This window comes from Lycorma delicatula, chromosome 1, assembly GCF_047948215.1.
Source record: "Lycorma delicatula isolate Av1 chromosome 1, ASM4794821v1, whole genome shotgun sequence".
Taxonomy (NCBI): Eukaryota; Metazoa; Arthropoda; class Insecta; order Hemiptera; family Fulgoridae; genus Lycorma; species Lycorma delicatula.
Window position 1 is genome coordinate 203,089,832 of NC_134455.1, and position 15,376 is coordinate 203,105,207.

General features: G+C 26.2%; 1 protein-coding gene across 6 annotated transcripts in view; it reads left to right on the forward strand.

Annotated features, from left to right (window-relative positions):
* AP-1sigma (AP-1 complex subunit sigma-2) overlaps positions 1-15,376 on the forward strand; it is a 111,696-nt gene that overhangs the window by 25,982 nt on the left and 70,338 nt on the right. For 4 of the 6 annotated variants that reach the window (XR_012757017.1, XM_075370739.1, XM_075370722.1 and 1 more), the window contains exon 4: positions 12-149. Coding sequence is in view for 5 of the 6 variants with exons in the window: in XM_075370739.1 (XP_075226854.1) it covers positions 12-149 (138 nt within the window). In the remaining variant the exon portion in view is untranslated. Of the gene's footprint in view, positions 1-11; positions 150-3,417; positions 3,840-6,657; positions 6,700-15,376 lie in introns of those variants that run through there. The other 2 variants (XM_075370758.1, XM_075370751.1) reach the window with 2 other exon arrangements.

A 15,376-nucleotide genomic window follows, 5' to 3' on the forward strand; every position in this document is an offset into this window, starting at 1 on the left:
ATGTTGATTAGGTCTGTGAGCTGGATATAATATTTAATTTTGAGAAGGCATACTTCATTCTGGATGAACTGTTATTAGGAGGTGAAATTCAAGAAACTAGTAAGAAGAATGTATTGAAGGCGATTGCAGCTCAGGATTTACTACAAGAGGTTAGTCGAGATGACAGCACTGTAGATATATAATGCCACTAGTCTTTTATATAGTAATATACTTTTCATATCATCTTAGCCAAAATTAAAATGACTAGTCCTGTAGTTTATTTTATTCATTATGAATTAAATCACCTGTATATAAAGTCATACAGGTGTATATATATATTTATTTATTTATTTTTTTTAGTGATTATTTTGAAAATAATTTTTACATTTTATTCTTTTTTAAATTATTTTCTTTAACAACTTTTTGATTTCATTGAAAATAATTCTAAGGAACATTTCTTTTCATCATTAATTTTCTAGTATAAACTTTTATTTCATATTTTAGAAATATTTGTAAAAATATCCAATTTTAAATGTAACTGTAGGTTGTGTGATTTTATTTAATTTATTATCAATTTCTTGGATTACTTAATTACTTTTAGTAAAAACATTGTTCATCATAGAATCATTGGTATTGTCTGATACTTTAGAAATTAAACACTATATTTACATTTATAAAATGTATAAATATTTTACATAATACTGTTGATATTTAATTATGGTGTTTTGTTTTTATAGATAGTTTTTATTTTTGTTGTTATTACGTTATTTAGGGTTGCTTCTGGTTTATTGGAATAGAGATGTAATCAGCTTGTTTGATTTGTATAGGTTTACGTGTAATTTTAATATTCTTATTGGAGCTTTTTTCTATTATGACTTATCTTTTAATCTGTCTTTTTTATATAACTGCACTTCAAATACAATAATTGCACACTAAATCATTAACCTTCTCATTCTATTTTTTATGTACTTGTTTTAATTATTTCAGATACCATTAACAGTTTCTACTGTAACTTCCTACTGCCTATTATTATTATTATCTGTTGTATTTATTTATTTCTCTTATCTAAAATACAACTCATCTTCACAATTTGCATCTATTTAATATATTTATTTTTGTTTTTATAGGAAACAGAAACATTTTTTAAAATGTTATTTGCTGCATTTAGTTATTTCTAAGATATTTTTTACATTGAGTCTTGCCATTACTTAATATAGTTATATGAATGTGTTTTTATACAAGCGCACACTTGTGTATACGTCCATACACATTACACACTCATTTACTTGCACTACATACCAATGTGATGTTAATTTTTTAATATTTGTATAAATATATACACACACATATATATATATATATATATATAAATATGGGATATTATAATAAACTTATTACCCTTAATGAAAAAGATAAAATAATATTAAGGGTTATATATAATGTCACTCCTAATATTCACCTTAAGATGTTAAAAACAACTTAATAAGGAAGTGAAGCTGTAAAGTAGTACCTGTGATAGGAGTTGAACCAGAAAGTGAGTAAACTCAGGATCAGTAAGGTTCATTTTACCCAGATGGTCAAAATAAAATTAAAAATTGCTGAATTTATGCTTTAGAGAGCTATGTTTGCAGTTATGTGTTGTTAGTATTCATTCAATTCATAACATTCATAGTAGATAAGGTAAGTATACTATTAGGTAATGCTAAATGTTTTGCGTTCACCTAATGGAATACTTGTTTTGCATTGTTATTTTGAATGTAACAGCTTCAATAGCATCAGTTTCATGTATTATACATAAATATATAATCTAAATAATGTTATTTTTATGCTTTTGTGTGAAAGTAATTTTTACTCTATTTCTTATTTAATGAATTAACATAAATTTGGTTTGTGTTAAGTTCTAAAAATATTTTGTATTTGTTGGCCTGTAATTAATTAAAATCTTTTCTTTATTTGGTCTGACAATTATTTTGTAAAACCCCAATTTAGAATATTCTACTCATTTAATCTGGATGCTGTGATTAAACTGATATTATCTATTAATCCTGAGCTTATTCATTTTTGTTGCATAATCTACAATATGTACAAGTGATACTTGACAACAAAGGACCATTATACATTAAATTTATAAGACTGACATGTACAATAATTATTTGTTTTATTCACAATAAATACATTTATTTGTTAAGTAAAAAGATATATTAATGAGCCTTACAGTTCACAGTATAATTTTAAAAGCATTAATTTTGCCCATGCATGTTACAGTTTTGTATATAAATTTTATTATGTTTGTTTTTTACTTCATTTAAAACATTGACCTTTGAGAAATTTTTGTGTGTGCTCACATGAACATTATTTACATCTAAAGGTATGTGTGGGATGTTTAATATAAATATACAGAAATGCTCATGTATACTATTGCAGGGTGGAAAAGTGAAGGAAAGGTCTGAATAAGTTTTTCTTAATTCATTTGTATATTTTTTTTACCTACAACATGGTATTATCTCTTTGCTCATATATAATGTTTTTATTAATTTTTTAATGTGTTTTAAAATGTACCATCTACACTTCATTGTCAACTGACGTACTATGTTACATAATTTTTTTCTTTTACTACAACTGTAAGGTTGGTCTAGTGGTTAAACTCATTGCAAATCAGCTGATTTCAAAGTCGAGAGTTCTAAGGTTCAAATCCTAGTAAAGGCATTTAATTTTATACGCATTTGAATATTAGTTCGTGGATACCAGTTTTTTTGTGGTTGGGTTTCAATTGACCACAAATCTCAGGAATGGTCGACCTAAGACTGTACAAGACTACACTTCATTTACATTATACATATCATCCTCATTCATCCTCTGAAGTTATACCTTATGGTGGTTCCAGAGGCTAAACAGAAAAAGAGAGTACAACTGTAAGAATCGTGTTTCCATGTTGAAGTATCTAGTAACAAATTCCTTTTAAGTTGAGAATTATTACCAGTTGACAATGATGCTGTACAATAAAGTAAATTGGAAATTGCACAATTATTGTTAAACTGTATTATTGAACAAATTTTATATTTTCATTTGCCCACAGAACAATGATCATCAGAATTAAAATGTATTTTTGTACTTAAATTTTTTGTTATTTTTTTTTTATATTATACTGTTAGTGATTTAAATTGAATTTATATATTATATGTATTAACATATTTTTTATCTGACGATTAGTCAATAATATATTATTTTACTTAGAGATCTCTTAAATGTTTTATTTTCAATGTAGGACATAGCAAAAGTGTCATATTGTTACATATGTGTTTCATCTTACATTCATGTTTATTTACATTTTTACACATGCACATGCTTTAAAATAATGCAATACATGAAGGTGTGCTTATGTTTTTTATTAATATATTGTGTTATGTTATCTTAAACAGTATTTTGGTAATGTTTCAGGCAGTGCATGAGTGTAGAAACGTTTAGTCATCTTTAAATTCTTTTATGATTATAGTTATATTATAGTTGGTTATTAATCTCATGTGTATTATATACTTATATATAAATTGCATGAGTATTATGTGTAGCATGTGATGACTTTTTTTTTAGTAAATGTAACAATTAACATTGATTGCAATGCAATTGTTGTAATTTTGTTTACTAACCCTGATAAAATTTAAATAAATAACTTGTTTGAGGATTATTATAAATTTACAAAAAAAGTGCACACACATATTGTATAGTTTTTGTTAATGTAGATTCAACGAAACCACCGTTATTTTATTTAATGTGATAAATTATATATATATATTTTTAAACTGTATTATTATTGTTATTTTAATTTTATTCATATTATTAGATATCTTATGTAAATTGTATCATTATGTCAATAAAACTAGTGAATATATAATTGTTGCCTTTTTTGCTCATTGAGCGTGTAAATTGGTTTTTTATTATGATTTATATTAATTTTAGTTACAACTATTTATCATAGAGGTACCTGTTGTTGATTTTTAGTAGGGAAAATTTTTTACTATGACAAAACAAGCAAACTTGATTAGATAGTTCATCAGATTTAAGGAATTAAAATCATTTTAGTTATTAATTAGCTTTTGCAATCACAAAGTTTGTGTTACAGATGTGATAACTGTTATTTTTAAAGCAAAGATTGGAAGATTATTAAAAATTCTGAATTTGCATTTTAAGATCGAGTAGAAAGAAATTTTTATGCATTTCTTCAGATATTACAGATAATACAACACGCACTGTAATTTGTTCCCTGTCAATTGCTATTAAATTTCTAACAATTAGGGAAATTAGGTAATTCTGACAAGTAATATTTTTTTTCAATGTGATCAGATAATTTTGTATTTCATTATTTATTCTTTAATGTCAGTTATGATTCTTTTTTACTGATTTAATAATGAATTTAAAAAAATGAAAAAGTTCTTCCATCTTATTATAAAAGTCAAACCAGTGTAAATTATTAACTCTATTACACATAGGTTTCAATTTATTTTCTTGTGCATTTTGTTTAAAAGAATACTTAAAGTAACTAATTGAAATTTATTAGGGAATTAATTAGATTATTATCATTATTTAATGCAGATTGAATTTTACTGAAGGTGCACATTTAATTTATTGCAAGGATGTATAATAAAGATTATTTACCTTTTTAAAAATCTTCTATGTTAGATATCCTTTCTAAGTTTTGTTTTATAATAAGTGAGAATTTCTATTAAATTGGGTTTCTTTGATTTGAGTTTTATTTTCTGTTTTTCCTAGCTTTGTAACTCTTACATTCGTGGTAGATGCATTTCAGGTACCTCCATTCTCATAACTACCTTTAGTACTGAGTCGTCTTGAGTTGGGTTCATAAAATAAATAGTGATGTTAAGAAGCTTCTCTCACTACCTATCCTTATTGTCATGATCATGAGAGACAATGTTAGAAAATGCAGAAAATAACACTCAAATTAGTTATGATAATTCTAGCAGAAATATAAAATATTGTGAAATTTTTGGATTTCTTTGATGACAAACATTACTGTGATTGTATTAGGAAGTCTTAATCATTATTTTTTTTTGGATTGGTGGGAGGATCTGCCAAAATTCTTATAGAGATCAATGGAATATTCTTATTTTATATCTTAGACCTATTTTAATTTGGAATTCAATTGTAGTAGTTTTACTAATGTAAATTTTTCTTTTGTCTATTTTGTTTGAAAATTATTTATTATTCATGTAGGACACCTGCATCTTTAATGTTTATAAAACTACCTTACAAACAAAATAACCATATTTTCTTTGTCAGAACTGTTTATAGTAAATTTTGAACATTTCATCTTTGCAATGTTTGTTGTTGCTGTTGTTTATTAGAGAATGGTTACTTCAGATCAATGTAAAGTGTGCCATATTTATGTTAGTCATTGTTTTTAATTGTAAGTTATCTGATCATTTAAATATTTTACAGTAAAAGTCACTATATCAATTATAATGATTCTAGTTGCAAAAATATTTCTTTTTTCCCCTATCCATTATTATTTATTCTTGTGTATTAGATAACATTTGTTTATAATAGAATACTTTAATGGATATTTTTCTACCTTTTACTTTATTATTATATGGCTTTTTTAAAATATCTCTCTTTCCATCGGGCGGAAGTAAAAACAAGATAATTAAAATTGATTCAGTAAGAAAGTTTTGTTCTACAAGGTAATGAGTTATTCTATTTTCAGTAATACCCTCTAGCATAGGAATCTGGTACGTGTGTTGACATGGAGGTATTTTGTTTTTCTAGTTTCTTATTTATTGTTTATCTAAAGACTTTATTAGATTATCTTTAAAAATGAAATTAAGAAATATTTTGTAAGAATTTTTTTAAAAATCAGTGTTTTGTTGTATGGAATAGTGATGTTAATTGTGTAAAACATTACAAGCGTGAATTATATTTATTATTAGAATTTTTTTTCATCATTCGCATTCTAATTACATTTCAATATTTTTAACTTATTTTTTTTAATTGATGTAATAGCAGCTAGTACTATATACTCATTTTAAATTCACAGTTTTCTGTTAATAAATTCTTTCTCCACTCTTGATTGTACTATGTAAAACAGTTTTATTGTAATATATACATATTTAATTGTAATTGTGTTATTATGTGCTTCATCTGTTACATTCTTCTTTACTTTACTGTAACAAACCAACAAGAATTTTCAATATTTATTATTTATTGGTTTAATTAATAGATTTTTTGGTTAACAGGATTTGTAGAGGGAAATGATAGTTGTACATGGAGATACAGATTTTATTGCTATCCTTTACAATATGTTGTCGAAACCAACCTACATAGCTTCTTACAAAAATTAATCTATTTAATAAGTAAATATTATCTATTCCTTGTTAACTTCTGCTGTACATACCCTTCGTTTAAATGTTTATTTTTACATTGTTGAACTTAATATTCAGTTCCCTTCCAACATTCATTAAAATAAACTATTAGTAATCCATTATTATTAATGTACAAAAACCCAAACTTATAAACTTAAAAATTCTAAAAATATTTTGACTATGAGTCCGTGTAATCTGTACTCCTATTTTGTGTGTATGAAATATTTTAATTATTATATTTTTATATTGTGTGTAGAAAATTTAAAAACTAACAATTTTTTTTATACAAAAATATGTTTCAATACAGAGATGGCATTTACTTATCAATGAGTAGATTAATCATGAGAGTTTGGCAAGCGGGTTATAAAGATTGGTTTTCATTTATCATGTGCAGTAAAATTTCACTATGAGACTAGGTATGTCTAGTTTGTATTGTAAATTCTCCTTAATACCCTATTAACCTACTATTTTTAGCTTTCTTTTCCACTGTATAGTTATTAATTTGGCATTTTTTGGTAGAAATTTCCAATCTATATTCCCATACACACAAGCTTTGAACACAGTTTCAATTAACTTATCATATGTGCTAAATTAATCATAATGTTTTTTCAGACAGTAAAAAATTGTTAGAATACCTACTATAGTTTATTTATTTTTTTTTTTTTTTGTTTAACATCTGTATAGATTTTCCACAACGTCAGCTTATTAATGATTTATAAATTAGATAATAATTATTTTATCTTATAGTATAACTGTATAAACTTTGTCAATTATGCTAAATTTCCTTTTTCATCATGGCCTGTTCATTCGTATGTTATGTACATGTATATATTACATAATATACTAGACAAAAACATACCATTATTTTATAAAGTATAATAATATATTACATATAAATTGATAACAAGGTGAAGATGTAGAAAAACTATGAAAATGCTACTTAACATAACAAAATTTAATATGTTCTCATCATTTTTTTACAACTAGTTCTTACATTTTACTTTAAAAAGTATGTGTAAAGTGTACTAGACTATTGCATTTGCATATTAATATGCATTGTAATGCTGGGTTTTAATTTAGAAAAATAGAAACCAATTACAGACACAAAAAATTACAAGTTATAAAAGAGTAAGAGTAAAAAAATTAAGGAATTTAATTTAATCTGTATTGAAATAAATGACAGCATATCAAATTACAGCCTTAAAATCATTTCAGATTTAACTAGCAGGTGTTAAAATATATAAATTGTATTATATTAAATTAAATATATAATTCATTTAGATAATTAAAAGGCTTCATTGTGAAGTACACCTGAAGAGGTTGATTACATTTTATGTATATACTTCACAATTTCCACTTGCTAGTATCTAAGGTATGACATCTTCTGAACAACATTTTGGTTTTACAATTCTTATAATTTTTTTTAATCAAAATTATCATTTTTCTGGCCAATGCCTTGTTATTGTACAATTACTGCTTACTTCTTTCCTTATACACTTATTAATTCCTTTTTATTTACAGTTGAAGTGCTTTTGTTATGTGTTTCAGCAACATAAGTTTTTATTAAAAATATTAGATTTATATTAATGTTGAAAGTTACAAAGTAAAAGAGTAAATTTTTTCAACCGTTTCTAATTAAAAAATTTTTAATGGTTTTACTTAGATGTGACAGAGAGCATGTTTATTTCTTCTGATTTTTAACATATCATAATTTTTAATATATTTTATATTAAAAAAAAATTTGTTACTGCTGATAGAGGACATTAATAAAAACTTAAGCAGATAAAAAAAAAATTAAATAAGATAGTGAATGTGATAAGACATTTTAACTTATTTATTAAATTATTCTATTGGTAGGATGCGTTTTGATAAAAATTGTGTGTATGTGCACTTGCACGTGTGCCTGTGTATTATATGAACCTCAGACAGTTTTGCTTTAATGCTTGATGACTTAAATAAGTATGAACTAATTATATTAATTCATTGGAAAGGGAAAAGAATAGGGAAAAAATTGCATGCGATCATTTACTGAGATATTAGAAAAATCTGATTTTCGGTCTTATTATATAATTTTAAATTTCTGTTGTGGCAGAATATCCATCAAATTTTAATTTAAACATAAAGTGATGCATTTTGACATAGTTTTTGAATAGGACAATTTATTTAAATTTTACAGAGAAGAATATTGGGCATGTTCATCATCTCTTTTTTTTTAAATACTTAAACAATTTTGTTAATGATTTTAGAAAAATAAATATCCTATTAAATGCAACAGTTAGCGTTCAAAAAATTGTTTGACTGTTGATGTGTCAGCATTTCTTTTCCTAGAATACTTTTTACAACTTAAAAAAGTTTGAAGACAATATTTATTTATGTATACATGTTAATCTTGTGTTAAAAATATGTTTAACGATTGTTACATTAATGCCAATAAAATAAAAAAAAAACTATGTTAAGTGAAAAAAAACCTTCAGCATTTGGAGCAATTTGATAGTGAAAAATGTATTATTATAAAAGTATATATATTTATTTTTATATGAGAATATTTAAATTAATATGTCATTAATCTTTTTTTTTTCATCATTTAGAATGATTGATTATTGTAATTTGGTCAGTTACACAGCTTGAATGAATTTTATATAAGGTGAAATATAATAAAATTTTTTATGATAAAATGTTTGGAATTTATGAAAATAAGAAAGTAATTATTTTGCAGTAGCTAAAAAAGTAATTATATTTGACTAATTAAAAAAATAAATAAATTTTCAAAATTTGAATATAAGATTATTTACTTATTTAGATAATAAGTAAATATTGCTAATGTCAGGATGATATATTTATATTATAACATAAAAGTAATAAATCAAATAAACAAAATAATATAAAATTTAAAAAAGAATTGCGACTACTGAATTTTGTTATCTTCTGTTTGGGCATCGTTAGCATATTTTAATCATCATTTTATAATATACTGTTAATAGTTATTTTTTTATAATAATCTTCTATTTATTATATTATCAGTTAAAGAGAAAGAATGAAAATACTTGGAGTTGGATTGATCAAGTTCAGTGCCACTAAATAAAGAATGACTTAGCCTACAATCAAAAATTTGTAATCCCAAAGAAACGTTGACTTTCAGTACAACAGAATAGTAGGTAGTAATTACTCACTATGAAAAATGAAGAGAGGTGAATAGTAGGTTGTATGATAAGAAATTTACATTGATGATTATTTTTCATTCATCAGTTTATTCAATGCTATGATCATTATGTGATGCACATTTTTGGGTTGTTTCATCAGTGATAGGTATAATACAGTTATCGGGTGTTTTATGTTATTGTACAGGTAATAGGCAGTATTTTAATATTTTCTCAATAATATTTGATAAAATTGTACTGAGCCACCTCAGTAATTATTTAAAATTCTTGTTATTTTGAATTAATTATTCATTGTTCACTGTAGCATTTCTAAGATGTTTGTTATCTATCTGAATAGTTGGGCTGTAAGCGAGTAAAGACAACTATTTGGTCGCTGAAATTTTTGGAGGCTTGAATTTTTTTAATAAACTGATTAAATCCCTTATTTATTTTTTCCAATGGACTTTAAAAATAAATTATTCTAAGTTTAGTTTTTTATGGTCAATTTACAAGTTATTTCTCTTATTTGATTATAAGAGGAATCAAATTCAGTTATATGTTGTAAATATTTAAAATGTAATATCTTAAATATGATATTGTTTTTATATCACATATTTTTTCTTTTGTAAGTAACCCTCTTATTCTCAGGGTAATTTGTTATTGCTTTTCATTGATCAGTGATCATTGATCAATTAACATAAATGTTAATATTTGACAGTTGTTATAATTTTAAAATTCTTACTTTCCAGAAATGTTATAGCATGCATAAAAATGTATACAATTTATATTTAACTAAGAATGTTTGTTTACTTATTTGGATTAATTATGTATAAATATTGCAGTTTTTAAGAATTGTTCTTCCAAAGAGAAATTAAGGTTTGAAGTTGATATAAATTATTCTGTTAAAAATTATCCCGTTTGCCTTATTTACTTTTATTTTTAAGTAGCCAGCCTTCTTTTATTGAGTAATTTATTATCAACTTTTGAAAATAGTTATGAGTTCTAATGGAATCTTCTCAAAAAATTCCATTTTTCTGTAGAATTATTTTCTAGTATTGACAATGCATTAATTCAGACGTAAAATGTCTATTTACATACACAGTAAATTTTGCTTCTGATTAGCACTTCAAAAAACAATCCATTAGATGAAATTAAGTTTAAATATTAATAAAACCATTGTGTTGTGTTCTAAGGTTGATATACCACTGTTAGTTATGTGGTAATATCCCTATTTGTAGTTGGCATTAATTTTTGGGCATGTTGTTTGATAATAAATTTTCATTAGGACAAAATTGATTCTGTTTGCTACAAGATCAAATAGTTTTTTTTTCACTTTGAGGTATATCTTCAATTGCTAAGTTTTCCATCATTATTAAATATTTATTATGCCCACTTGTGTTCTTGGGGCTACTTCAGAAAGTCAGAAAAGTTTTGAGTGTACAAAAAGTGTCTGTTCTTTGCTTGGTGAGTAAATTTGGATATTCCCATGTGTTTTTATTTATAATTATACATGAGGTATGATTTTAAAGTAAGGTCCATTTTGAAATAAAAACATAACTAAAAAATTTGAACAAACTTTATTACTTATGCATAAAAACTACATTTATTTACTACTGTTCTACATAGCTCCCTTTAACCTCAATGATTTTTCGTAGCATTTCACTAGCTTCTTCACTCCCTCTTCAAGAAATTCAGCTGCTAGTGTCTTAAACCACACAGTAACAACATTTTTCAATTCGTTGTCATTATCAAACCTTTGTGATGCAAGCCACTGTTTGAGGTGAAAAAGAAAATAATTGCTGGAACTAAATTACAGCTATAGATGATGTATGATTGAAAATTTTCCAACAAAATTTTTCCGGTTACCTCACTGGGTAATTTGCCATGTTTGGGCATATATCATTATGAAAAAAAAAACAAAATCCCACAAGATAGCATCCCACATCATCTTTTTATAACTTTGAACATTTTTTAACAATATGCAATTTGTATTAGCATCAACAGTAGTTCTGTGATCACTCAATTCGACAAGTAAGACAGCCTTTTTCTCATGACAGGGTTTTTGTCATTAGTTTACATTTTGGAACTTAAAAAAGCATAGGGTAGTTTTTAAATGATTCCTAACATGCAGTCCAGTAACTAGACTACTTGATTAAGATTTGGGTCATAGATTCTAAGAAGAAATTTAACAAAATCTTTAGGGATAATTCATTGAGAAGTTTGTAAAATTTTGTTATGAACTGAGCTTTCCAAAGTATCACCACTGAAGTTCATCGTTTTACTGCATTTTTAACTGGTATCAAGCTGAATCTGGAGCTTAATTTGAGTCTAATAATTAAAAAAAAAATCTGATTATTCTCAACCCTTGAGCGTCTATGAAGTTCAGAGTCCTACTCCGTAAAAGGAAGAGAAGTCTGACAACTTCTATATCATTATGAACCTGTGAAGAAAAACTGAACCAATTGCTTTAGTATCACCTGACTGTCCAATATGATTATTCATCTATATAATTACTATTCCTCTCTTACAAAAATCTCTACTTGAGTTTATGCTACAAATCTAATGGTTTTTTTCCGTGTAATATTTTGAATGTGCTTGTGAACCATTTGGTTTTCTTGGATCCTGATGTTGACTGATGTTATTTGAGACTGCAGTTACTTGCAATTTTTAGCAGTGAAGGAGGTATCCTTTGTGTACTCTTAAGTTAGGTTTTTGACAAATTTTACACTCTTCTGAGTTGTAGATATTGATTCTTTAACCTGAATGGTGAGACAGTTGTGATGAATATTAGGAAGTAGAAAAGCAGCAGAGACTTCTTATTTTTTTTTTTTTAGCAATCAGTATCATCTATGTTTTGGGAAATTTTATTTTTCAGTGTCTATTTGATATTTCATATTTTCTTTACATTTAATTTAAAGATAATTTTTGCCAATATAAGATTAGATATATATATTTTTGAGATAATTTAGTCACTCTCTTTGTAGGGTCTTCTACAGTTTCGTTCCCATTAATTCCAATTTTGTGAAAGAATGCATTGTACAGTTATATATATGTTAAGTTTCTGGTTTTTATTTATTTATTTTTCTTTTTTATGAATATCCTTTAGAGCCTTTGTTTGTGAATGATATAAATGATGAAACTTTAGTTAATGATAATTTTTCTCATGGGTTTGGAGGTGTGGATTAGAACATGAAAAGGACGTGTAAAATAGCTGAAATTTTGGTATCAAAATATGGCTAAGTTCAGTCTACCAGGAAGAAGTGTATTAGAAGAAATGAATAGATTCCAGTCCCTGTTCTTTTTCTGTAAGTATTATATGGGTGTACAGTTTTGTTGCTGTATTTTGAATTGCACTGCCATTTATGCATTTAAGGATACAAAGTACCCACACCTGTGACCATGAGTGTACTTTCTTCTTATTTTTTTTATTTTTACTTTGCTGTCATGGTTTGGATAATCACATATACATGAATTTAAAAAAAAAATTGTAAGTTTCTTTTGCTGGTCCCTTTTTATTCTATGTTTTCTTGTAAGAGTATATCATGTTTAGATAAGGTAAGTGGAACTGTTTTGTTAATATGTATTAGTGTTTTATAAATGTTATATTGCCTTATTTGTCTTTAATTAGCTTAAATGATTAGAAGATTATTTATGTAAAAAAATCAAACCGAGATAAAAAATAATGAACTTGACAGCTGTATTGTTTAAAGACCTTAGAGGGTGGTTTTTTCTTTTAATTAGCTGCTAAAATTATAAACCTGCTGGTTTCTAAATAAACTAATTTCAGGTCCAGATCAGGCAAAGGTCTGCTGTTTTTTCATGTATTATTTCAAAGATTGGTAGATACTTGCTTCTGGTAGATGTTTAGTTTACTTTTGGAAGTTTAAATGATTCTTTTTTATAGATGATGATTGAAATATTCTCTTTATTGGGTGTTTTTAAAGATAATTTTAATTAAGACTGAAGCTTGTTCACGTCACTGAAAATTTAGGAGATGTATATAGAAATGTTTGCTGATCTGATGTGTTTGTAGATTTTTCACTGTTGGCTTTACTCTTTTATGAGTACTTGTATTGATTTTTATTTCTGTGGCCTGATTTATTTTGGATGATTATGATTTTTCATTTTTTATTTAGTATTCATTTCTGATATTTCTTGAAAATAGATATATTTTTTATTGTGAAAATTGTTTCTCTATAGTTGTTAGTTGCTGAGAAAATGTTATTTTAAAACATGTCAAATTTATTGTATTATTGTTTTTTTCATATTTATACAATACGCCACTACCTAATAATTTTGATAATAAATGAGAAATGCACTAAGAGATGTGTGAATCTTATGTTAATTACCTCCTTTTTACATACATAAGCAGGAAAAGCACTTCTGAATTCTTCCCTCATATTCTATTCCTCTTATTTGTAAGACCATAAGTGAATGTTCATTTTCTCTTTGATAATAAAAAAACAGGGACAAAAAATAATATACCTTAATGAACCGGATATGGTACACATTATAAGTAGACTTTACAAAAAATATATAGATAAAAATAGAAAATACTGTGTGTTCAGAAGGTCAGTGTGCAGTATGCTTTAGAATTATGTGGTACATTCTTTTCTTTCGGTGTTAGGTTGGTTGCTCATGTAGGGCATTGCTCAGCGACCCACATAGGGTTGTTAACAACTGTTGGTTGTCGAGTTGTGTTTGACATGTTTCATTTTGTTTTGTCGGAATCAATAGTTGCAAGAAAGTAATGATTATTTCGTTACAGGAATGCATTTTTCTCATTGAACAAGTCTTTCATTGAGGTGACAAGTATACTAATTTAGTGAAATATAAGTTTTCTGAAAAGTTTCCAAATATTCCTGTTCCTCACCGCAGTGCAATTCATACTCTTATTGGAAAATTTTGGGCAGCAGTCTTTCTATTGAAGTTGCTGATCAAATTGGAAGCTGCTGGATATTTCAGATGCTACAGCCAAAAGTCCATTAAAGTCAATACCTAAGTTAGCACAGCAGCAAGATATCAGACTTGCAACCGCACATAAAACTGTAAGAAAAGTACTGAAACTTTTCCTCTACAAAGAAATGTGTATTCAAGAAGTGAAACCTACAGATCATGCCAGAAGATTAAATTATTGTCAACCAAGATTAAATTATTGTCAATGGTTTAAATGTTTTATTGGCCAAAATTCTGTAGGTATCCTTGATATACATTTTTTTTATAGATGAAGCTTGGTTTTATCTGGAAAGGTATATTAATTCTCAAAATACACGACGGTAGATGACAACTAACCCCCATGAATTACACAAAGTGAAAATTGGAGTCTGGGTTGGTCTGTGTAGAACACACATTATGGAATCAATTTTTTTTGAAAATACAGTTAATAGTGATCGTTATTGTGCTGTTTTAACAAACTTTCTTAGTCAGTTAACAAAGTGGAAATCAGTTAAGCTTTATTCCAACAGGATGGGGTCACAACGCATACAGCTAACAGGTCAATGACTTTTTTACGAAATGTCTTTGGTGAATGAATCAGTTTCTAGCCTATGCGATTGGCCGATCTGACTCCCCCAGATTACTTTATATGGGAGTCAGTGAAACAATCAGTCTATTGCAACGAACTATGCACAGCTGACAAACTAAAAACTGCAATAATGGCATTATGTACAAGACATTCCTCTACATCAACTGGTTAAAGCTTTGAAAAGAAATTGAAATGTATGCAATGTTGCATTGATGTTGGAGGAGGTCATTTTCATCATATTTTATATATAAACTGTTTCAGTTATTGTAATATCCGTTTCTATAAAATAATGAAATAAAAATACAAAGTAATAGTTAAGAAAGTTTTTTCATTATACTTCCATAATTCCAGTGCACAGCAACTTT